This window comes from Pezoporus occidentalis, unplaced genomic scaffold, assembly GCF_034315485.1.
Source record: "Pezoporus occidentalis ecotype Australia unplaced genomic scaffold, CSIRO_AGI_Poc_V1 ctg77, whole genome shotgun sequence".
Lineage (NCBI taxonomy): Eukaryota > Metazoa > Chordata > Aves > Psittaciformes > Psittacidae > Pezoporus > Pezoporus occidentalis.
In genome coordinates this window covers 1797184-1823458 of record NW_026916126.1, presented here as the reverse complement: position 1 = coordinate 1823458, position 26275 = coordinate 1797184, and the positions used below count along the sequence as shown (strand labels likewise).

Sequence of the window (26275 nt, the reverse complement as noted above, 5' to 3'; positions counted from 1 at the left end):
GAAAGAGGCAGTCCTGCTTGCCCTCAGTTTTTGCCCTCAGTGCCTCTTTTGTGCTGGTGCTAGTAACTGTTTGGCTGCAAGGACAGTCAGGGCAACTCACTGACTATACAGAAGACCAACATTTCATAGCAAACAAAATGCCCAAACAAGGAATTTTCTGTAGAATCACACAACTGAACCAACCCCTTCTCCAGCTGCAAGCGTGGGAAGACTCCTTTAGCAGCAATAAGCTGCTGGAGTGGAGAAGGTGAAAGCTGAGGCTGCATGCACAACCACCGTAATAACACTGGTGAATATCAAACATATAGTATCTCAGCTCATCAGATGGCAATAAACTGGCCCATGTACCTTATATTGTCAGCATATCTTTGCCAAGACATGGCTGTTACACAGATACTGTAAGGGAGCTGCACAGAAGTGGACAGACTTGTAAAAGACTACCTAGGAGGTCTGTGGCAGAAATCAGTTTTATTCAGAGTCCCACTACTGCAATTTGTCTACCATGTAATTGTTTTTTCTGGACATCTCACCCCCTTGCACCATTTAATCTGTCTTTATGAAGACAGCAAATCCAAGCTAAACAACATATAATACTAATGTGAAATGCAAGGTATAAGTACTACTACCTAGGAATTTAGTGTTTTGAAGAAGTGAAAAAAGCAGCATAATTTTCCATGTTGGAGACAGCTTTGAAAATATACAGTCCCTAATTACTCATAATTTGGCTTGAGTGCAACAATTACTCCTATTAAAAAAGGCAATAGAAAACTGTTGCCATAGTGGCCAACATTTTAAATTACATTTTGAGAATACTTGATAGCAGCACAGCCTCTGCTTTCTTCCCTCCAAAACCAAAAGTTTTCCCTCACTGTCTTCCACTCCCAGTGAAAGTGAGAGGAAATCAAAAGAGAAGAAATTTGCCTAAATTGTTCAAACAAGCCCTTAACACACTAACAGTCACACACCTGTAGCTTATTTACACATTAGATGAATTAGGGTATTTTGGCATATTTTTTAAGAGTATCTGGTAGCTACCTACAATAAATTCTTGATGTCAAATAAATAAGATTTTCATTATCGATGATTACAGGACAAAAATGGCACCTCTGGAAAATGCTGGTTTATGACATTTGTGTAGAATTTTAACACACTCACTCACCATCTTGGGTGGTTTGGAAAGGAAGCAAACCTGAAGTAAGATCAAATTTATCATAAAATTGTAAACTGTGGCTTGGAAGGGGCCCCTGAAAGTCACCTAGTCCAGCCTCTTACTGCAAGCAGGACTGTCACCATCAATAGATCAGGTCACTTGCAGCTTTATCCAGCCAGGTCTGGTAATACCCTGAGGATAGAGATGCACTGATCCCCCTGGGCAGCCTGTTTCGGTGCTGTGCCACCTTCCTGGTGAAGAAGAAATTCCTCATGTCCAACTTGAGCCTTCCTGAATGTAACTGGTGGGTGTTGCCCTTTGTTATGTAGTTTCACTTGCACTCAATCTTGACTTGCATTCAGTTTAGGGCCCACTATAATAGCTAGCTGTTCTTCCGCAAGGCTGCTATTCAGCCAGTCCCTTCCCAGACTGTACCCATGAATGCTGGTTTTCTGCTTGAGGTGCAGAACCTTTGCACTTCTGTTCACTGAAACTTGAGTTTTCTGCTGCCTAGTCCTCCAGGTTACCAAGGCCTTTCTGGACTGAAGCTCTGCTATTCATCATGCCATCCATTCTCCCAGGATCAGTGCCCACAGTTATGGGTGTATTCTGTCTCATCACAGTTTACTGTAGATTAGAGTGCTTGGTGCACTTCTTTCCTAAAAACCATCCAAGTGCTGCTCTTAGGATCTTCTCACTTACTACAAAAATACTAGACGTCTAATTGTGCTTGATGCCAAGGTACTATTATGTCGCTTCACCAATACTACCTAGTTGATCCAAACATATTGTCTCAAGAAGGAACCTGATCCAAGCCTTTTCTAGTCATCCTGTAAATAGTAAGTTATCCCTGAAATTATCAACAGGCAGTTTGAAACAATCTGAAATTAGTAATGAGCAGAATTAAGTCTTCAAGGGCTTCCCATATTGAGGAAAAAGCAAATTTCTTTTCCTGCTACAATAGAATAGCTTCCTGCAGGAATCTATCTAACTCTCCTAACTCTTGGTACATCCTGGAGAATGAAAACAGTGCAAGTATTGCGGAATAAGCCAGTTTTCATGTCTAGTCAAATCTCAACAGAAAGTTCAATGATGTTAAAGCCTTTAGCCCTGTTCCCCTCATTTTTATATTCATCACATACCTGTTTAACGTCTTATAAAAACATGGGCTTAAATTTAGTGTTAACACTCTACTGTAAACAAGAAAGCATAGGTCATTGCAAAGCCACACCAAATGGTCTTTTGTATTTCAATATTTCTGAAAATTTATGCCACCAGTCATTCAATTTAATTTATGTCCACGGACAGACGAAAAAGCTCCAAATAAATTACATTAATATAGTTGCTATGAAGGACATAGCTGGACTCCACAGGAAGCCAGGTAGGCAGCTTAATCCCTCACACTGCAGAGACTGCTAGCCACTCACAGTTGTGGTTTTCTGATGAAAGCAGTGTTAAATACGGAAATCACAAGCTGTGTTGGAATGAATTCAAATCAACTGGCATATCCAGCAAAATGTCATCTGCCCCGTGAGTGGAGTCTGACAGATCAGTGTATCTTGTCTCAGTCAGTGGCTTGTGTCATCTGATTTCTCAAGAAGCTAAATTCCCATGATGCTAGGTTAGACATATGCATGAAGCGTGGACAAAGAAATAAGGAGGAAATGCCTTCTAGCACCAGCTGGGTATTATTATGCGTCCAAGCTCATGCAAATTCAGATTTCATTTCTACTCAGCAAACTCAGTTCTTCCTCTTTACACAAGGTTGGCAGAGCTACTTGGAATGGCCGAACTGTATACTTTTACGTAGCAATATTAACATTAAGGTGTTATTATGGTTCACCAGCTCTTTCTCTTAACAAAGATCTGCTGTCAAAGTGTTCTTATGAGTATCAGCTGACTTGTGGCCCCTGCTGACTAGATGTTGGTCAGTATGTTCTGTCAAAACGCCCCCTCCCCTCTCCATTAATGGTTGCAGTGTGACAGGGACAAGAGGCAGCTCTACGCTTGCTGAAATTGCAGTTAGAAAGCATAAGGAAAAATGAAATGCAGGAAAACCTGGCTTGTAGTATTTATCTCGTTACACTTTAGTTCCAGACACATTCAAAATGTGTCTTTCATCACTGCATGGTACCTCATAGAGGTCCACATCAATATCCAGACTTTCTTTCATAGTAAGCTCAAAGATGACAATTTTCAGCCCATTAACAATGGAGAGATTAAAAAAAAAAAAAAAAAGGCTTTTAAAATGCCCTGGAGCTACAACTCGGCTACCTAGTCCCTCTCCTCTTTTTCCCCTCAATTACCAGGTTGCATTAAGCATTCAACTACTTATTGCCCTAACATAAATACTGGGGATTAAAGAAGCACTGTCAGCAGTAGTCCTTTTCTCATGAAAATCTCAGATGATACAATGTTTTCCATGCGTCACCATTTCTGTCTAGGACAGAAACTGTCTAGGGTATGGGTTCATGTCCCTTCCCTCCTCTCCCACTTGCATGTCCCTGTGGTGACAAAGCAATGCCTCAACAACAGGGGAGGAAACCTCAAAACTTCTGTTTTTAACTACACTTGATGAGATAAAAGAAATCATGAAAAGACAAACTAAACAGCACTTTAAAATAATAAAAAGCAAAAAAAAAAAGGAGCTTTTTCACATTTCCTCAGCAGATAATTAAAAAATCAATGACTTTCTACTTACACTGAGAAACCTATTTGTTTAGAGCCAACACAAACACAAGTCTTTATCCAAGTCCCATTTTCATCTTAGCTCTTTCTACTGAAAGAAAGAGAGGCTGAAAAGGCACAGTTTACACTAAAAGAAAAGTGCAAGTAAGGTACTTTACTACACATTCCAAAAGTTAGTTGAAGAATTAATTTATCGGCAAATTAGAACAGGAACTACACAATAATGAAGCTGCATTAAAAACAGGAACTTGTCTCACGTAACTGTTGGGGAAACTGCACACAGAGACAGATGTCTCAGAAAGATCGCTCAGAGGGAATAATGCAGCTAAGATACCCAGAGCTGAGGCTGATTTACTTCATGCCAAAAGACTTGTGTGCAATACAGCTTTTTCTTTTTTTTTTTCTCCCCTTGAAATGTGAATAACTTGGCATTGCTCAAAAATACACCCTTCACACATCACGAGTAATCACACTTTTCCCCATCAGATAAGTGTCAAGGTTTTCTCTGAGAGACCAGGTGTTTCCTCACCCATCAAGTCCTGAACTGTATTTCTCTTACCTGCACATGGACTCACTGCAAAGCCCACTCTCCTCTGGGCTCTATCAAATATTACATAGAAGCCTTCCATGACTGTAGCACCAATAACTAGAGCATTTGTGGAGGAAGAGATACCAAATCGGTAGCACTGTAAAGTCTCTCCTATTCCAAGGATAGGTTGAATATAAAGCTATTAAAAAAATAAAATAAAATAAAGATGACAGAGTGTAAGAAGCAATACCACACAGTACTTAGAAGTTCAGACTTCTTGATTTTGATATTCAAGCACTCAAACTCCACTGGAAATAGAGAATGAATTGGGGCAAGCAGATTTTTGTACATGATTTAAAACTGGTCAGAGCTTACATGCAGGTAAGATGTAAAGCTCTCAGATTCTAAGCTTAAATTTGAACACAGCCGGTCACTATGTGAAGGTCAACAGCAAATTCATGAGAGCCACTTTTTATTGTATTTTCCATAAGGGAAGGATAGCTGAGAAAGAATTTGGCACATGAACTCAAATTAGAGAATAATTCTATTATTTAAAAGATTATCAGGATGGAATTGATTCAGAAAGCATTCAGTGTCAGCTTCAAGGCTCTAGATTCATAAATTCAAGTCACATTTTACCCCTTCTGCCCTCAGGGAAGATGAAAGATTGCCAAGCTACATGATCAATACAGAAAAAGCTTATCATAAGGTTTTACTATATTTCAAGTTAAAAATACACTTAATTAATAGGTTCATTCTCCCCTCTGCTCCTGACCATCCCCTGAGGTAAAAGACTGTATTAGAAATGTTAGAGGATACTAGCCTGTATTGCAGCCTATACCAGGAGTGGAAGCCAGGAAGGAAAAATAAAAGTGGCATTTTTTTTTTTCTAAAAGCTGGGATGGAATAATAATAAAAGGTAAGCAAACCAAGTTACGGAAAATGGTGAAGACATCACATGAATGCCACAGAAACCAGATCAATTTGCTTCCCAAAATGAGAAGATCAAAACAAAACACACACATTCTGTACTCACATTTAATATGGTTAAAGCTCATGAAACAAAACAAGAACTTGCCTATTTTTCCTGACAATTTGAAAAAATCATTCCCAACTACATGGACTGCACACTCACCGGGAAACTGTTTTCCTTTTTTGTTTTAGGTTTGACAAGTATGTTATCTTCCCTGTTTACAATCTGATTTTTAAAATGTCATTTTAAAAGATTTCCCTTGCATGCAATAAGACAGTTCTCTATTATGGCTAAAAATAGCTCCTATTTTTTTTTTAAGAGGATGTGCTTTATAACAGTAAAAATAAATGAATAAACAAATAATGTTGAGACCTGTGGTTGGATAGAGATCCGAAACGACCTACTGGAGTTTTCATCCCTTAGATATATAGAGAGTTTCGGAAATAAGGACCAGGGTCTTTCAGTTTTATCCCAGCATGCAAGCTGTGAACCAGTCCAGAAACCAGAAGAGAATTCTTGTATCTATTAAAAAAAAAAAAAGAAAAAAAAGCATACATATTTACAGACATTATTACAGACATTTTGATAAGATTTTTGTAAATTATATCTACCACTGCTTGATACTTCTTCAATTCCCATGGAGAAATTAAAGCATGCAGACAAGTCTTACAGGGAGCTTTTTCTTTGAGGATCAAAGCAAAAACCCAACACAGAAATCAAGATGTATCATAGCCCATTGTGACTTGGAAGAAGGGGGAAGAGGCAAAGTAAGTTTAGCTCTTCCTTCCCTCCCCATTTGTGTCTCACTGCTTCCACTTCTGCAGTGGACATGTAGAACCTCCCTGAGAAATCAGTACCACAGAGGAAAAGTATCAAGAGGCTCTTACTACCCATCTACCTCTTCTCTGAAGAGCTCTGAACAAACGCCAATGTTTTGAAGCAGCAGACACTTTTTAGAAACACAAACCAAAATACAAAAGCCAGGAATATGTAATGGAGTCATCTCACTTCCTCACAGACCTACATCTTCTTACTCAGCTTCAGGGTTTTGAAGACAAGGGCTAAGCCAGAATCTCCTGGCATCTAGAGGAATCAAGGTCTGCTACAGTCAGCAGAAAGAAACACATCCCTCTGTCTTTTGCTGCCTTGCCACTCACTGCCAATACAACTTGACATGCTCTTGAAATAAGATTAACAGTCGTTTTTAATATATTATATAATATGTCACTAATAAAGCAAAAAGCAAACCCTGAGAGAGCTTGTTTGCCTAAGACAAACATCTTGCCTGATGTTCCTGCTCCCTGAAGCTGATCTGCTGCCAGATCAGATGAAAAACCTGCCTTATTTGAGTGCATTACTTTGCACTGGTTCTCATCCCCACATGAAGGAACATCCAAGGCAGTATCTTGCTCTGATGCTGCACAGCCAAAGCCTCCCCTTTGGGAAAGGAGAAAGATAGAATCCATCCTCTCCACTCCCCTCATTTGTATTTAACTGTCATACTGATTATTTTGTAAACACCAGCTCATACATTAGTTACATGGCATTTTAACAGGTCACAAGTATTCACCCCACCCCACATACCTGCTAATGAAATATTTGTACAATATTAGGCTCTTAGTACTTCCAGGTGCTTATTTCTTGGTTTTGGGCCAGAAAGCGTACATTCATGGAAGCACACCGTGAGACTTACCCTCACATACAGACTGGGTTTACCCTTAGCTCTCAATGTGTGCTTAAGTACATTTCTTGGCACAGGGCAGAATGCTCTGCCCCTCACAGATAAATCCCAGGTCACACCTGCTGAAAATACAGTTCTTCTCTCTTTTCATTTTCTCTTGGAAAGCAGAGCTTGTGATCTGAAGAAACTGCACGGTAGCACCCACACTGGACAGTCCAAGCCCATGAAGTGCTCTGTGTTAAGTGTCTACTTTCATTTCCCAGGAAGACTGTTTATTACATTGCATTTCTTTGCCTTACTTCTGTATGCTGAAGAAATGCATTGGAGGGATTTGGCTGTATGACACCTAAAAGATTATTAAAATAAAGTTTTTAGGTTTATTTGAGACTTCCTTTCTTCAAGTTATTAACTTTGTATTACATGCTAAGTTTCACTCTGTGTGAACAGACATGCAGTTTTGACTTCAGCTCAGTGAGGTGCAGTAAATGCCACCCCTCTGCGGCTCACCTCTGCCCACCTAACCAAACCACCACCCTTCAGACTTGCCAATATCAAGCTGCATCTCTGCATCTACAACTTCTCCCTAAAATATGTCAGTCCAAATAAGTAAGGTTTAAAAAAATATCTGCACCACTGAAGAGCATAAAGCTCACAGCCTTGGATTTTTATGGAGTTGGATAAAGGAACGCTTCACATGTAGTTATCTCAGTACACCTGAGGGGGCAATAACATCTTGCAGGGAAGCTCATAACAAGCTGCTAGGAGCAGGAACTTGTTAACCTAGTTCACCTGTGGTCAGAGAAGTATGTCTGACTACAGCAGATGATTTTATGTTTCAGTGGTACATAGCCTGACAGAAGCACAAAGTGCTAAAAGTACAGTTGTGATGCTATGGTACAGTTACTGAAAATATCCATTGTCTTGACATTCTTCGTACACAGCTGGAATCTGATCCTTACATCTTGTAACTGCTTTCTTATTTTATAGATCATCTCCTTTGTTTAGAGCTGTGAAAGCTGGGGTTTTGTGTGTGTGTGTAGGGAAATGGGTACAGCAGCAAGGTCCTTGAGATTAAAAAGAAACCCTAAAAGAGAAGAGCTAGTTTATGCATTTTTAATAGAACGACCAGAAACTGTCAAGCAGAACAAGTGAGTGGTTTCCCTCTAATACTTTATTGATCAGTTGACTATTTACTTGTCATGTGGAAAGTCTTAGTTCAAATGTCCTGACCAAGACCAGAGAGGAGTGTGGACCGCTGTGATCCACTTCACAGGAGGATGCCCTACCACAAGATGCCGTTACAAGAGATCTTGGGTAGGCTTCTTACAATTCCCCTCTCATTGACTGAAATTGTTCCAGTCAATACCTAAGCACTTTGCAAACAGAAAACCTTTCAACTAGGGAAGTTGAGCTACATAAAGTAACTAGTACATTTATATCAGATGCTGGACACCTGAAGGCAGTGAAGAACACTTCATGCCAAATCTCTGCTCTCAATCAGGTAGGAAAAGGATCTAAATCTTGAATTATCAGCATACTGGCAAATATTGTGTCTTTTGGACAGCTAGCCAATAGTCCAGTTACTGTATTTCCTGTGATTTGCAACAAGTACAGCTGTCTGATTGTGAATCCGTGACAAAAATGTTTAAATTGTTTACACTGAAATATCTGGGATTTATTCTTCATCTTTAACCTTCTTGGTGCTGTTCACTGTATTCAACCAAAAGTTATGAATAGTTTATATTAACAAGAAAATGCTGCTTTGGTTACTCTACACTCACAGAAATCCACCATTTCCATGCCCTACTTCTAAAGCCCACTCTATTTCCAAAGAAAGACGCCTTTAAACATAAATAATTCAATAATGAAGGTCGAAAGCAGTTTTCTTGATATGAATAATCCTAATGAATGGCATCCATTCTATACAACAATAGGCATTTTACTTGGAAAGAAACTGCTTGCAATAGCAGGTTCTTCCACTTTATAAACACTCCATTTTGAGTGAAAGGACTGATTTTTGCACTCTTTATACTTTGAATCAGAGCAACAGGTATTATGCTCATGTTTCTGAAATGCTTAGAACAAAATATTCCAACTTTGCACTATTTCTGATGCATTTCCATACACATATTTCTGTTTTGTACTTGGACCCCCCTTTTCCCTTCTCCCTTTCCATCTTCACATCTTCCTTTGTCTTTTCTGTTTCCTAAGACTATCAGTCACTCCTCACTTATTAACAGAAGTAGATCAGGAAAGATTCTGCTCCCTCCCAGGTTAAAACCCTGTCACAGGTAGATAGCAAAGATGACACTCCTTTCAAAGATGTGATAATGTAGCAGGAATTTAACATTTTGAGCAGATTGAATGACATTAGCTTACCAGAGATGTGCGAGCTATCGCTTGCACAACTGCACTGAAGACTTTCTGGGGCAGACGGAGGAGTGTGGTTCCACTGTCTACTATCGCTTTATCAGCATTGTACTAGGGAGGGTGAAAAAATTAAAGAAGTTACACACTGTAGCTATGTAATGCAGATTCCACTGTTTCATAACAATGACAAAGCTGTTCCTTTTTGATAGCTGTCTTCCCAAAGCCACATGTCATATCTGTCGGCAGCTCTCTCTACTTGATAGCTTGAATTCAAATGAAGTTTAGAGCAAAAGCAGGATACGGTCAGCCTAGACACAAGACTGAGTTTATCTGCACCACTCGGGAAATTACTGTGTGTTACCACAGCTAACACAAATAGCCAAACCACTGTAAAAAGAAGTAAACCCCAGCCCCTGTCAGAGCTGTGAGCTAATCTGCTTTACTTCCCACATGCTTTGTGGCAGAAGTACTCTCATGGTCAGTACAGACAGATGCGAAGTATGCTGATGTAGCTTACAAGTATGTCCAAGCCCTGAATCAAGGTCTCTGCTATAATGGAAACAACTCACTCTATTTTAAACACAGTGCAGCGACTTACTTTTAATGGCTGGTACATCTAATTCAAGAATACTTGGGGAGCATTATACCTCACTACAAGTCACACTTGGTACTGGCTCAAGAGTACAAATGACAAGTGGCAGACCTTTCTCTCTTGACTGCTGAAAACCACTAAAACATGGAAAAAACCCATGTATAAAATCCCCTTGAAATTTCAATCTGGCTGCCTCAAAATTGGCACTAAAACCCCATAGCAAACATTTCATTACTAAAACCCAAACCCTCAGATGAGGATATTTCAGCCAATTTCAGATACATCAAGCAAAGAATAAACATTTTAAAAGGTATATATTTTTTTTCATGAACTCCTTAAAAACTATGATTAACTGGGGGAGGAGGGGAAGCAAGTAGCAGTGACAGCTGTTTGAATTAACTACTTTTGTTGCTAGCTTAGGCAGTAAGATCAATAGAACTGAACAGTGACGTATTTATGGCATAATCATAAGACAGAGAATAATATACAGCATAGGCTTTTTAGGAAGAGGTTAAAGAGCAAGCAAATTTAAAATACTTTGGTTTAGATGTTATCAAGTCATACAGAATAGCTTTAGCACAGTGATGAAAATAAAACCCACCAAACAAAAAAGTAACTAACTTAGAAAGAGCTGCTATAGGCTGCCAAGCAGAGCTGAAAGAAAAGCAAACAGGAAACCATTTAGAATAAACAGAAATGCTTCTAAAGAGTGGAGAGAAGTATCAAGGCACTGTGGAGTCCAGTTTAACAGATTTGTACCACAAATATGCAATTGCCACTGTCCTAGAAACCCATCCCTGGAAAAAAAGTAGGTAAAAGGCCCAGCCAAGAGGGTCACCACTAATATAAACCCATGCAAAGTGCCTGGAATAGCACGATTGCTCGGATATGGACTAAGCACCTAGATTTTCGTGCTGTGTACAGCATACTTGCAGCAGGCAGCAACTTGCCTTCTTAGTCTTCCTGGTTAATGTTTAACAGTGCACTCTGTGCAGCCTGCACTGCTGGCAGCTCAGTACTTCTCTCAGCCCTGCCTGGTCTGCAAGGCTCAAGGCCACATCTGCAGTGTAATACTGGACAGATTCCCAGCATTGAAGCGAGGGGACTACTTTTCCCTGGCGAGGAAAGGAAGAAGTCTCTGATGATGGTTAAAAGAAATGTTCCATTTCCTAGAAAACAACTAACAGGAGAGAGGGCATACAGTTCATCATCCTATACAGTGAATTATGCATCCTCTGCAAGCCCCTAACTAGCCAAACTTTAATTATACTAGCTCTAATTTACTGTTCTTCCTCTAAATTTTTACAGGAAGACCTCCTTTGATCAAGAAAGGAATGATGCTTCTGTACCGGTGATTAGCATACTGTGTTAATACAAACAATGTGAAAGCAAACCTTGGCTTAGAAAAGAGCAACAATAACAGGAAATTTTTGTAACACCCCTAGATTTTTAGGCAAGTTGTTTTCTGGAAACAGCATGTATTAAACCATTAGTACAAGGGCTCCTCTTCAAAAACATATTGTCTCTTTTGTAAGGTAAGAAAGAAAAGCAAACATAAACATTTATGTTAGAGACCAGTGGTTTTGCTTTCCTTTATAGGGGCATTTAAATAGACCTTGTTTTGCTTATTAAGTTGAAAGACAGTATGACTCATTTTAAATATTTTATATGGCAATATGAGTTTTGTATTTTGTATGGAAATAGTTATGCACACATAAGGTTTTTATCATTAATTTATATGAATTATAAAAACTTTAGAATTATGATGTCCCAGTGATTTCCAACTAAGAGAACAAGCACAAGATAAAATTAAGATGTTTAATGAAAACAGGACATGAAAATCATAGAACTAAAATCAGAGCATGAATAGCAATGAGCAACAGTAGGAAACAAATAAAACACACACATACGCACATATCCTTCAGAAAAAAAAAGAAAAAGAAACAGCTTTGGAATAAAAATTGCAACAACACAGTCTCATTAGGCTGATCCAGAGATAGCAGAACGTTATTCCTAATAAAAACAGAAAACATGTCCTTCAGGAATAATACCTGGCAAGGCTGAAGCGATAAAAAGTGGATTACAAAAATAAAAAAAGGAGGCATAGAATGAGATCCTTTGGGAAGTGTCCCAGGTTGACACCTGTCCACTGCCACTGTGAATTACATGCTTATACCTCTACAGGAGTCAATCCAAAAATCTTTCCTTTTCTTTATTTGACCAGAATTGCTTTAAAACCCTTTGGCTTATTTTGCTGTGTAACAGAAAACCATACACGGTAGCTGTTTAAGTCTGTTGTCTCCTGGAATTAATGCACCATCTTCAGTGTCAAGACACCTCTGTTAACAACTGAAACTAGCCAAGAGGCTGAGCCCTTCCAAGCCACAGCAGCCTTATTTTCAGTTGACTGTTCACTTAACAACTGTAACTTAGTTCTTAGTTTACTGAGAATACCACTAACGGCTTTAAAGTCTGCTTTGAAGCCATTTTAGCATGCTTGATGTACACCCTTCATTTGACATGGCTCATTCATTTCTTTTCAAAGTTACCATGTAGCCTTAATTCTCAGAGGAGACTGCAATACACACCTGCTTGCAAAGTCAAAACTGATCAATTAAGTGTTTTTCTTAGACAGAAACACGTAACTGCAAATACCTCTCTACAGTCCAGTTCAAGGTTCTGTCCTCCAACCTCCAGTTTGAGAATTTCAACCTGGTAATACCACTCCTCTTTGATCGGTGTGTACCAAATATCTCCCTTGTACAGACTTGGTTCAATTCCACCCAGAACCTGAGGGAAAGGAGGAAGGAATTCCCATGCTTTAAAATCCTGGATGTTTAGATTTGGAGTAAGCACACAAAAAAAGCAGAATATTTAACTGTGATACACAGGGCATCAAAATTTTAACTTAGCACCATTTGTAAGGATTTTACTGGCAAATTCTTTGTCAATAATAAACCAGTATGAAACATCTAGACATTACATAGATTGTGCTTCAAAAAGAATTCCTACATTGGGCCAAATTACCAGCATTCATCTACAAGCTAACACTGATCCTATTATGAAAGTTCCATTGTGTGAAATTGAAACAGTATCTTCAGTGGTTTAATCTAGCCAATGTATAAAAATGGGACAGAATATTAAACTTGCACATCATAAATTCACTTTATCAGATCAGAAAAACCTTAATACTGTTCAAGAACATTTCATTTTTCTTACACACAGACAAAATGGAATATGACCATCCTATCACTCCTGTCACTGTTAGCTTCCATCAAAATGTACACGGAAGCTGACTGGAAGCATACCAGACCATCAGACTTTGAACTGAACTAATGTATGCCAGTTCTCTCTTGGGCTTCATCTATCTCATGTTTGTTAACATTTACTGCGTATGGATTCATTACAAAATAACTATTTGTGATCAACTCATGTGCTGATATGCTTTTTTCAGCATGATTTGAGAACAGTCATTCAAATCTCTATTCCAGATAAAAAATGGCCAATTCTCAGTCCTACTAAAACTGATGGAAAGACTTTCCAGAATCACAGTAAGTAGAAAATCTGGTCTTCAGACTTTTTGCTTTAACATGTTGTCTACAAAAATGGAAAAGAGCCTTGTTTCCTCTCCCCCTTTTCACATCATGTAAAAAAAGTACTGCAGCATTTTGGTAAGGCTGAACAAACTGAGCAGCTGAGTAAGGGACTACTCAGTTTGAGAAAGGTAGCAGAATCTGCCCTGAGGAAACACTGTAACATTTATGTTTTTCTTTGTTAAGATTTACCTTGAAATGCAGAAGTTTATTCAAGCTTGAAAAGTAAGTAAGAATGGAGAATGAAAATTGACACTTGAGTTTTGCTTAAATGCTTAACTTTTCCTTAAAAAAATCTAAAGTATTTCACGTTTAAAAACTAAATTTGGAAGTAGGATAGTCATAGAAAAGAGGGAGAGAGATTAACGAAGAAACATCTTCCCTCTCAGATTGACAGATACCCACAAGACTACCTCCGTTGGTACCACTCCCAGAAACAGGTAATCCAGCACCACACATCTGCAAGGAGAAAATGTTGGGGATCTTTGCCTGCCTCACAAGAGAATCAAAGAATGTCTCCACAGAACTTGAAGGCTTGAAGGTGTTGAAAAACAAAACGGAAAAGAATTGGAGAATTATTAATTAAAAAGTTTCTTTGCAGAAATAAGCAAATCATTCAAACAAGACCACTTTTCTCAAGTAAACTGAATTTCTGACAACCAGGTGATGAAAATTCTAGAAATAACAAGTGATTAAAACCCCAACATCTGTCATTTTTCTGTTTCTGTTGTTTTTAAAAACATTTTTACTCTTGACCACTGTCATAGAAATCTCTGACACACATGAGTATTTTTCAATTGCAGTTTTCAAACTCGCATACTAGTTTCAGTTTCAGGCAGAAACTCTCACCGATGCTTTCTGTTTGGAAAAGGCTTTGGGTTATTAGAACAGTCAAATGTAGCTTGCCCTTCACACATTTCCACAGTTAAAGGGCAGAATTTTAAAGTGTGGATTTTGAATTTTTAAGCATAGTTTAATTCTAATGAACTTTGAATTTAATGGCCCTTTCTTCCTCTTCTTTCTTTTAAAGAACTTTATACCCAAGCACACTCACTTCAACTGATAACTGGCCAATAGGTTCTTTCCTACATTTCATGTCATGCTTTCCTTTGCAGTTACTAGAGCACTGCAGTTTCATTATAATTTTGACTTTCATGTAGGTACATCTTATGATAGGCAGAGATCCTGGCTAGCTTGAGAGGTGCCAAATGCTTTTACTGCAAAAAGGACAGAGCAGCCTCAGAAGCCAACAATACTTAAGTCTTTGGAAGAAGGGAAAAATAAATGCCCTGAATGCACTATTTATCCAAACCTGAGTTTGAGAAGCAGCTCTTCTTTGTCTGTATGTTGACAGTGTATGACAGCAATATGGCATAAGTCAACACCATGATTACATACCTCTTGAATAAAGCATTTTAATTTCATAGTTGGTGGACATTATTGAATTATTTATTCTAATTTAGTATATCTCAGTGAATTTCTCAGAGAGCTATGCATGGGTTGAAAACTATGACAACATAGTATTCCAATCAGATTTTCAGTTTTAGATTACAAGGTAATAAATGTTAAGACTATAAATTTTAGGTTTTAAACTTCTACCTGTATTTCCAATCTCCTTGAGAACAGGATGTGCTTGGTTCTACATTCATGAAAACACCATAGATAATATTTGCTCTGAAATTATCCATATATATGCCTTCCATCTCAACTTTTACTTGGTGAATGGAGAATGCCTAAGAAAGAACTGCCAAGTGCTCTGCCAAGTAAGTTCATCAGTCCATTGACAGGTCTTGAGGGAGGTCATCAGAGCCTTAATATACACCCTTCAAACACATGCCAGCAGCCATTACTCCCATAGTCTGGTACTAAAAGCTCTGTAAAAACTTGTTCATTCCACGGGACCTGAAATCGGAGCCTTCATTACCACAAAAGCCATAATCCTCACATAGGACTGCAGTACCATCATTTCCCAATTTATTCTTTCTGGAACAAACACAAAAGATCCATACAAAAGAGTGGCTGGAAGGGAGGAGTCTAATGTTCACAGATCATCTGCTCAATTTATTTTAATAGCTAGATTTCTGTTTATTGTCATTGTGAAAGACAATAGCTGGGGAAAGGATAATTTACCTTGGCTAAGGCATTGTAGGCAAGACCAAGAATCCCGTGCCATTTAACGCCTGGCAAGAAAAAGTTCTCCGATTCAAGAATGGTAGCAATGTTGATGGTGTAGCTGCCATAGATTCCTTTTGGGATAGTAATGACATCTGTACCAAGCACTCCAGTCCAGCTTCCTTGACTGTACTTGACTGTGACATCAATCCCTTGAGATTTGTAAGTACTTGACCTTTAAAAGGAAAAGACACACTTATGCACAAGCTGTTCATTTACAATGCAAGAGAGTATATTCAATCTCAGTTTTTCCCAGAGAGGAGAAAAAAAATTAAGCCTGCAAAGTCAATCACATATACCCACAGAAGAAGGGGTACGCATTGTACAAGCAGTAAAAAGGAGAAAGAAAAAATCTTGAAGCCCTCATTCTGAAGCTATCGATGACTCAAATCTTCACAATGTGTGTCTTTCTCGTTTCTTTATTTTTTTTTTTTTTTAAATCTAAGGTATTATGCTACCTAATCCAACATGGTATTATTATGCTACCCTATGCAATATGTCCCTGACTCAGACTGGTCCATCATAAGAGGAACAATACTCTTTAATTGGAGACGGAATGTATTAAGTGGTGCTAGGAAATTAAAAGTTTCTGAATTCAAATCTAAAATTGAAATGCCAAGCTAACTGAACAGCTGTAGACTAATACCTCATTAATATTATTAAAAAATCAATTTTGGATAAATTGGAATATTATTGTGAGTATCAGCAGTAAGACACAGGTTTTCTATATCTGCAGTTTGGCCTATCTATCAGGAAGTATGTAGACTTGGATATTATTAACAAATAATTTACTGACTTGGAGCAGGAAAGGAAGAGTTCCTTCCAGACCAGGGCAAAGGAGCAGTTAAGTATGGGAAGCAAAGAAAGGAAAAGAATCCTGTTGGGAAGGCTTAACAAAAACATTAGGAAAAAACCTCAATAGATATGTCATTTAAAAATACTGTAGTATAAATATAGTAATCTTCTTCCACCTACAACACTGCTCAAGAGCTACAGGTGTTCTAGATCCCTCACAATTTAGTTTGGTCCCATTCCTCAGCCTACAGCTTCCCTTTCTGAAGAGATGGATGACCATTCTCGGTTCATCTGGACAGACTTCTAACTTGACAACTTTTTTTTAAGTAAATTTAAAAAAAAGGAAAGGCAAGTGTAAAAAAATTTCATAGCACCACCTTTACATGTTTGTAAAACAACAGAAACTGCAGGTGGTTCATCAAGTGTGGGCATTTTTATCAACCCAGCTTTACCTAACAGCGGCTCTGACAGAAACAGCCGAATTAAGTGTCTTCAGAGGCCCCTGTATCTGAGCTCACCAGAGTGAAAGTGGTGTGATTTTGTCTGTTATGGGGAACAATCTTTTGATGGCAATGCAGACACCCCCCATCCATTCAAGCAGACACTTAATCTTGAGGCACAATTTGCTATATGGCCCATGCAACTGATCCTCCTATTAGCTAAGGGAGGGAGGGAGTAGTAAGAGGCCAGGATATACCCTAAGCAGTTTTTGATGCTCCCAACATCTAACCCTTCAAGGGTCTTCAGGGCTCAGTCGTTTGTAACATCCAAGACACCAGAAATACATGAAATAATAGGCCCCACTGATCACATTTCAGAAAGCACAAATTCCAGAGATACTGTTACTACCAGGCTGAGGAAGTTGGGGCTGTTCAGACTGGAGAAGAGAAGGTGGAGACCTCCTAGCAGCCTTCCAGTATCTGAAGGGGGCCTATAGGGATGCTGGAGAGGGACTCTTCATTAGAGACTGTAGTGATAGGACAAGGGGTAATGGGTTAAAACTTAAACAGGGGAAGTTTACATTGGATATAAGAAGGAAATTCTTTCCTGTTAGGGTGGTGAGGCACTGGAATGGGTTGCCCAGGGAGGTTGTGAATGCTCCATCCCTGGCAGTGTTCAAGGCCAGGTTGGACGAGGCCTTGGGTGATATGATTTAGCGTGAGGTGTCCCTGCCCACGGCAGGGGGGTTGGAACTAGATGATCTTAAGGTCCTTTCCAACCCTTATGATTCTATGATTCTACCTGTATGTGGTCATCTAATGCTGTTTTACTTGTCTGTGTAAATCTGCATTTGTCTGACACTTAGATGAAGGTACATCTCTGCTCAGGCAGGGCCTTCAGAACACCACTGTGCTACTGGCTGTAGATTTGATAAATCAAAATGAAGTCTGAATAATTAGTGACATGAAAAAAGGGGGGAAGGGGCAGAAAAAGAAGGGGAAATACAGGGTTCTTCATGTAGAAAAGTGTCTGGCTGTGCAACAGAAGAGGAAACACCTGAAATAAGAGAGAAAATTGAGAGCTGGGAGAACAAAGCAAAGAGAATCTCCAAATACAGACACTGCATGACTAGCAACAGCAGCAACACATAGCTCTTCTTCTGTAAATTGTAACAGCATGGTGGATTGAGCTGTGGACCAGGACACAGAACCACTGGGTTTCTTTTCTAACACGGCTGCTGAACTTTCAGGTGGAAAGGCAGGACAAGTCGCTTCCTCAGCTTCTGTGCCTCAGCTTTCCCACCTTAGAAATGGGTATGAGGATACTCATCTCATTTGTAAAGCACACAAATGCTATATTGATGAGAAGGCCTTATTACTTCCTTCAAAGAGCAAAATTCCTAATGTGAGAAGGGATATCACATAATCCTTGTGTCAGTAGATTACATTCTGTTCCGCAAAACCACTTCCTACTCCATCGTCTGGATTGTAATCAGCACATAGTTTTCCACCTCACTGACATAAAAAAAGGAAACTCCTTTAGAGGTCAAACCTAAAGACTTGTTCTAATTCACGGGACAAGTGTTTTAAAACAAACACTCAGGACAAAAAATTCCAAACGACACGTTTTGGCTGTAATAAAAAAATAAGAAATTCAACTCCTCCAGCAGAATAGAGGGTATCTTAGCCAGAGGCAAAGAAAAAGGCCTCCTAGTTTACGATGCTGTAGTGACACTACTCCCTTCTCCATGTCCTGCCTGGTAACTCTCTTCTCTTAGCAGTTTACAGCAGCTTCAAAGGCAGTTACCAAAATGACATAGCCAAACCTTTCTCTGCAGTGCCAGACAATAGCACGAGGGGCAACACATGACTTACATTGTGAGGTTCAGATTGGGTAACAGGAAATACTTCCTCCAAAGGACAGCGTGGCACAACACTGAAGTGCTCTGCCCAGAAAGATCACAGATTCTTCACCCTTAAATATTTACAGGACGTGGCTGTACTCTGCTGTGGCTGACCTGATCTGCCTCATTTGGGATTTGTACTAGCTACCCTACAGAGGTTTCCTGCAAACAACATTTTTGAAACATCTGATTTCTGGGGGGGCAGGACCCTTCCCAGATGACATTTATTTGAATCTATTTAAAGTATTTAAAATGGGAGAAGCATGGAGTAGCCAGGTTCAAACATGTTAATGGCTGCACTTTATTCTGAGCACACTGCAGTACTTCATCAACCCAACCCAAACCAAACCAGAAATTGCTATTGCAATTGCTTTGAACTGTAATGACTTGAGTTTGAATCATTTTACAAAGCACCCTTTAACTCTTCAGGGCCTAAATTTCAAGGTTGCAATATTAACTTTATAGTAAAGTTCTCAAAACACAGTGTACACTGAGAACACTTGATAAGAGACTGCAACCTTCAAGCAATTTCACAACCTTTCCCAACACATAACCTCTGCTGTTGTCGCTGTTTCTAACAGTTTACAGTTCTTTTGAGAGAGGCCTGGCCCTCCCAGACAAAATAACAGCATTTAAGAGAAAAGGGAGAATGAATGCTTGTGGGTTTAATGCCTTGCAATTAAGTTTCCTCTAGCCACTACCTATGAAAGGCGATAGCTGGCATGTAGAACTCTGCAGTAGTGCAGAAACTGCTTTCTAGTAAAAATTCTGTACTTTCCAGTGCTGTGTCATATCAGAGTGAAATGTGAAATATCTCCATTAACACCAGAGTATGTGGCAGCAAGTAATGCTATTCTAGGAAGCAGCACAGAAATACTGACTTTCCCTCCATTACTAGTGTATCTCATTGGGAAAGAAAAAAGTGCAAAACCTTATGTTAAAATACACAAAGAGGTAAGGAGAATGGTGATACTTTCCAGCCTCTCAGTTCTCAAAAGTATTTTTATCATCTGTATGCTTCAGCTAAAGATAGAAACTGTGTTTTGCAGAAGTTTACCTGAAATAATTGAAACTAAAGAAGGGCAGAAAGGAAGGAAGAAAGAAGGGAGAGTGATTCAGACAAAGCTGTGCATGGCTGTGACTAATGTCAGCTCATGCTAAACACAGCAAATTCAGTGCATAACAAGCACCAAAACCACCAAGTTGTATCTTGTAAGTTACCAGTTTTGACTAATCTTGGTCTTGGATGAAATGTCAACTGACAGATACAATTACTGTGTTTTAATTTTTGGGGTTTTTTAAACAAAGAGAAAGTATATTTAAACTTTCAATTCCTCCCAAGACTATTTGGATAAGAAATTTGCTGAAATTGATATGATTTTTGCAAACTATTTTTACCCTGTTATCTTCTTCCTTTTTCTCCAGCTCTAATCAGCTCTGCACTCAGAGCTCAGTTGTGTGGTTATCAGTGGGTCTGTTCACGGGGGGCCTGACTCTGCATCAGGCAAGGCCAATCTTCCCATTCAGGCTACAGACATCCCACTCTCACGGGATGTCACAGGAGCCCCCAAAACTGCGGCATCACATGGAGGAGCCAGGATCTAAGAGACATCCTAACCCCTCATTGCATGCAGAACAGGTACTTACAGCTCGGTATTGAAGTAGGAGGTGACATCAGGATCAGGTACGCCTGCTACAGCAAAATTACTGCTCCCAGTGTCAACCAGAATATTTAACTGCCAAAACAGAAGATAAGGTGGTTTTCATATTCAACTAAACAAACAAAAAACCAACCAAACAAAATCATTAGAGTTTTTATCTAAACTACCTTTAGCTTTAAAATTATGACGAAAGTTGCTCTGAAAATAAATACAAAGTGTCGTTTTTAGGAAAGATAGGCTGCTGCAGCCCCTTCAAAAAGCTGATCATGCTCAAATGCTTTAAAATAGTCTTGTTCCTAGAAGAGGAATAACTCACTAAGCCCATATTTGCACAGCAGATAAATTCACAGCCATCTCCAATTTCTTTTTGGCCCAACCCATGTGTCTTAGCAATCTGGCTCTTCTGGGACACAGGCTGAATTGAGTACTGTTTCAAGCACTGTTTGCCTTAGAGTTTATGAGGTTTCAAGGTAGGGGCAGAATGCTAGTCTGAGCAGAAATAAGCAGAGACACAAAGCATGGGAACGATGCCCACTTCATCCTCAGCAGCAGCAACCCACTACAGCCTTCACTGCCTGTAAATAGGAGGATGGCAGATTTATAAATGCTGTGAAAAGCATTGATTGAAAGTGTTTTCAGTCTTAGAGCAGGCCACTTGTTTGGTTAAGTGGGATGACAACTTAGGCCAAAAAATGGCCTAGCAAAACCACACAGACAAAACAAGATACCTCCTTTCCCCATTTGGCTCAGGTAACCAGGATGGTTCTCCACAGCTGCGTGACAGCAGAAGGTAACAGCACAGGAGCGAGTGGTCGGATGCAGGATCACTTCTTTCAGTGAGACCCTGAACTACATTAAATGTAGTGTCACTAAATGATAATTTATGTCAATCAGAGTCTATACTGATACCAAAAGCAGTGGTTACACTTTTTCCCTTTTCTTGGCTGGATGCTTCCCAGGGCTTCTTGGCATGAACATTTGTGCCCATGGAGCTGTGAAGCAATCAAATCTGGTTCCTCATCTACAGCTACCAAAAAAAAAAAAAAAGGCAATCTGCTCTATCAGCTACTTGAGAAGAGATGGTAGGAACAGATACTGAGATACCAGAAAGGGTGACTGCCTCCTTTGGTGGCAGTATGGTCTCAGACTGGCTTAAAACGATTGTGAAATTATGCCCTAGGCAGTAAGGGACACCTGTTCCCCAGGATTTAAGAATATTCTTGTAAGGAGTAAGGCATGAGGACTGGGTTGCCTGGGGTTTAAAGCCACCTCAAACAAACCACTTCGTTAGTCTTCATCAATCCTTAAGATGTGAGTTAGCTAGGGATCTAGCACTGAAAATGGATATGGGAAGGGTAAGAGAGAATGATAAGGGAAATTAATTTAGTTTTGACAAAGGAAGTTGAGCTGAGCTCAGAAAGGACAAAGGATGATCAAGCATTTGGAGAAGATAGGCTGAATTCTTTTTAATAAGTTTAAGACCAAGCATAAACAAAAAAAGGGTATGAGTCAGTGTTAAAAAACACTTGGTTTGCTCATGGAGGGAGAGGAAGAAGATGGTTACTCTTGTTTTACCTAGTTAATACAGTATGAGAAGCTCTTGAATTAAAAGTATGAACAGAAAAACAACTAGTAAGTAATCTGTGGCACTCTCTTCTGAACTGCATGCACACTGTCATAGGTATTCCCAGTTCTAACCATGCAAAGATTTAAAGACTAAACAGAAACAAACTCACAACCTTAGTCAAGTGCTTCACTGCATCCCAGATTTTACATTAAGCTGAGACAATACATTAAAATTTATTTTGCAACCATGTGAGGTAGACATGGATGTTTAAAGACAACAGGACAACTACAGGTTCACCTGGCTCCAGGATCTGAGGCTTTAAAAGAAAATAAGAACCTCCGAGGCATGGCTTACAGTAAAATCCAAAGTTTGCTACATACTTTATTTTGATGATATCAAAAGCCTAACATTTTTTCAACTACCTAATGAAATAAGAACTATTCATTTCCCCTCCCCTCTGGGATAGAAATCGTATTAAAAATAAATAACAAAGAGCAGCTACGATGTGTGCATCTATCAGGACCAACAAAAGTTGCCTCAGAGGGGTGCTGCAGGGCTTAAATTAATTAGCCTTTCTGAGGCTTGAGTAATGGGCACTATACATCAGCTGCATAAATACATGTAGGTGTTGCCTTAGCTTCAGTAATATGCATGACACCATACACGGGGGAGGACTTGGAAAAAACTCACAAACAAAAACCAAAACCAAACCCCAAGCAACCCCCCAGTCACTAAATATGACATACATTAAAGATATTTTACCCCCACACCTTAAATACAATGGTATCATCACAGAATTCACAAATAAGTGAAGAAAAGGGCAATTTTACTACCCACAGTATGAAGCAAATCGACATTTCCAAAAGAAAATAGATTTCCCCCACAGAAAAAAAAGAAAAAAAAGAAAAAAAAAGAAAAGAAAACACAAAGCTGGCTAACCATGAGAGTGCCAGCCCACTCGGACACAGCAGCATTCACATGACAGATTGCTATTGAGGCTGACATTCTCTATCTGCATGTTTGCATAATGAGATGCAGGCAGCCAGGGCAGACACTGATTTATTGTAATCCTCACAATAGCACCAGTGATTAGCAGCTCATTTTGGGGTGGGTATAACTTACTGAGTTCTCTTTCTCTCCTGGCTATTTTCTTTAGTGCCTTCACATGTCACTAAGAATCACTTTCATGCTGTCACCGTTGGAGCCTACTTTGTTCCATACTGCCTGCTGGAGGTTTAATAGTGCTATTGGGAGAATTTAAGGCCAGCTCTGGTGAGTCACAAGGTAGCAACCAAAGGTGCTATAGTCTAGGGCTTCCCATCCTGCCCCATCTCCAGAGGTCAGCACTGCCCTCTCCCAAAAGATGAAGCCAAATACACTGCATGCTTGCTCCCCAGATGCTGAATTTCACCACCCAACTTACTATTGAAAACCGAAATCAGTGGCACCTCAACTTGATTTACTGAGCTATGCGCCATGACAGCTGCAGAGTGTGGTCATACCTCTCTGTGTCTCTACCTTTCTACCACAGGAACAGAAGACCCTGATGCTAAGGCAGAGCCAACAGCGGTGGTAGCATCCTCTCCAGCTGCCTTCTCGTGAAGGCCCAGAGATGGTGAAATCAGAGCTTTGCAGGCAGGCAGAGAACATTCTTTGTGTTTATTACAGGCATGGGCTTATTACAAATGAATCACTTCCTGTCACTGAGAGCTGGTTATTTAGTGCTCACCCTGTTTTGCCAGTGATCATCAGATGAAGCCAGATTTTGCGAAAGCTGAGGTCTGAGAGACACCGCTGAATGAGGCTATGAAGGAAAAAACTGCCCAAAGACTGCTGACTGATCATGTGCCCAGCATTAAAAACAGTGAAAAACTACTTTCCTTTTGCTTTTGGAGAGATAGAAAGAAGGCTTTAGGGTTTTTTTTTATTGTGGTTTCCAAGTTCAATTTCCGACCTATACAGCAGAAAGCAGATAGCAAACACAAAAGGCCATTTTTTCCCCCCTGAACATCACCTTTATCACAGCCATGGGACATAAAATCTGCACCTAGTATCATACCTGGAGATTATTTTGCTGGATGCATTTCCTATATGGTAACAGTGTTGTTATTGTTAATAAGAGGTTAATAAAGATCCCTTGCTATAGAATAAGCAAGATTGTAACATCCGCTTCTGCCATGACAAACTTAAAGAGGAAATCTGACACTATCTATATGCCATTAGGCTGTGCTTATAAAAAGAAATAAATCCACACCTATTTACTGAAAGTCACCAACACTGAAAGCAGAAGCCTTCTTAGGCCATGCATTTTATATTTTTTCTACTCCAAAGGGGTAGACACACTGAAAAAAACCCCAGTTGCAATGATTTATTTCAACTGGTAGCCAAACACATTGCCAATACTTCAAGAATCACTCAAACTTTCCAGTCCTTGATTTAGTGCCAACATCAAATAGCACTTAATGTATGCTATCCTGACTCAATAATTTAACTTACCATGGTATCTTTAATATTTCTAAGCTTTCCATGGCCGAATATTGTTATATTTTGCTACCAGGAAAAAAAAAAAAAAACAAAAAAACCCCTATTGATCTGTCATCTTTCTTTCGTTCAGCACAACTTTGTCTGTCTGTAGTTCAGGCACCTGCTCTACCTGTTACAGTAAGTGACATCAACATGATGTCATCAACACTCAGCACTATCTATGCTTCATTTAACTGCCTGGTAAACAGCAATTTGCAGTTACCCCACCAGGCATTCAGAAAGTAACTCCCTTCACATTTTCAAGGAAAAGTGATTAAATATAGCAATCATCCCATTTCTATCAAATAGAGGTTGCTAGCATCCTCCATGTAGGGACAGCCTGGCCTCTGTCCTGATCTATGCCCTACTCAGACTTCCTGTCCGTTACTTGTTTTAGCTTGATTGTGAGGTTTTGGTAACTTTCAGAAAAATGTACAAAACAAAACTCATGGCTACAAGTGCATAATGCATTTGTTTGAAGTACCTGTCTGCATGAGAAGGCATGCAGAGCCTTTTCCAGGTCTGGAATCCTAGGGCTTCCATGCAACCCTGTCACACTGTTGCTGTTGATGTGATTCCCACACTGAGCTAATGATAATCTTCATCCCCTTTAAAAAACTGGCCCATGGAAAAAAAAAAAATCCAGTGTAGTTTTTTTTTCGAGTTAACAGGTCTGGTCCTCTTAGGTCAAGAAATAAAGTTTCACCACTGGACAGAAAAAAAATCAGACTGCAAAAAAGTATTTGGGTCTTCAGCCCTGCTTCAGCTGAAGCATGGGGGGAGGAATAAGGTTTTCACAGATAGAGACATAATATAATAATCAATCTCACTCAGCCTTATGTTTACTCTGGGGTTCAGTCAAAATCTTAATGATAAGCAATTGATAGCTTCTACTGCACAAGCCAGTAGACCGAAGAAGCTAGCTCTGTAAGAATTCATGATGAAAACTACAAGCAATCATGCCTTCTCTGGGATTTTAACTCCACCCAAGGGCACCCCTCTCTTTTCCCTCCTCTCCTGTCCCCAGTAAAGAAAGTGACCATTGTGCACTAGTAGCATTCATATGCCATTCAAAATCATGTCCTGCTGTGCTTTCATGATTTCTCCCATTCACAGACTTAAAATAGGGTTTATAGTCCTACTCTGCTTGCTGGAGTATGCCACACAGTGAACTATCACATAGTAAAAATATTTGTCCTGTCCACATGTGGAGACTATAAATAGGAAGCATCCCATTACTGGCTCATGAGCTGTTACCATGTATCATGATATACTGACTTAGTGGAAGTCCACCCCATCTAACAACCCCTGAACCTGTAACATCTCTTAACTCCCTCTCTTTCCTATTTTGTCAGACACATAATAAGCCCTACAGAAAATAATTTGCTAGGCAGTGTTTAAAAAGGGTGCAAAGAAGTGCTACATTTCATGTTAGGGATTAGCTGCTAGAAATCATTTAGGTAACAGCTCTTCTTTTTCAAGATGGTTAATAGATAGGAAAATTAGTTGCCAATTTAAATACTGCCTCATTTAACACAACAATTCCTAATTACATTATCAGCCCATCTGGCAAGAATTGCTTACAACCATCACATGAAAAAGAAAACATACTAGCAAGTATACACTGTGTTTGCCCA

The 26275-nt window shown here is 39.4% G+C and overlaps 1 protein-coding gene across 2 annotated transcripts in view; it reads right to left on the bottom strand.

Annotated features, from left to right (window-relative positions):
* Positions 1-26275, bottom strand: part of BACE2 (beta-secretase 2) — a 44901-nt gene that overhangs the window by 2105 nt on the left and 16521 nt on the right. The window contains exons 2-8 of one of the 2 annotated variants that reach the window (XM_062602540.1): positions 20535-20623; positions 15707-15923; positions 13982-14110; positions 12639-12773; positions 9401-9502; positions 5713-5862; positions 4398-4566 (exon numbers count right to left, since the gene is read on the bottom strand). In XM_062602540.1, the coding sequence (XP_062458524.1) occupies positions 4398-4566; positions 5713-5862; positions 9401-9502; positions 12639-12773; positions 13982-14110; positions 15707-15923; positions 20535-20623 (991 nt within the window). The remainder of the gene's footprint in view (positions 1-4397; positions 4567-5712; positions 5863-9400; positions 9503-12638; positions 12774-13981; positions 14111-15706; positions 15924-20534; positions 20624-26275) is intronic. The other variant, XM_062602542.1, reaches the window with a different exon arrangement.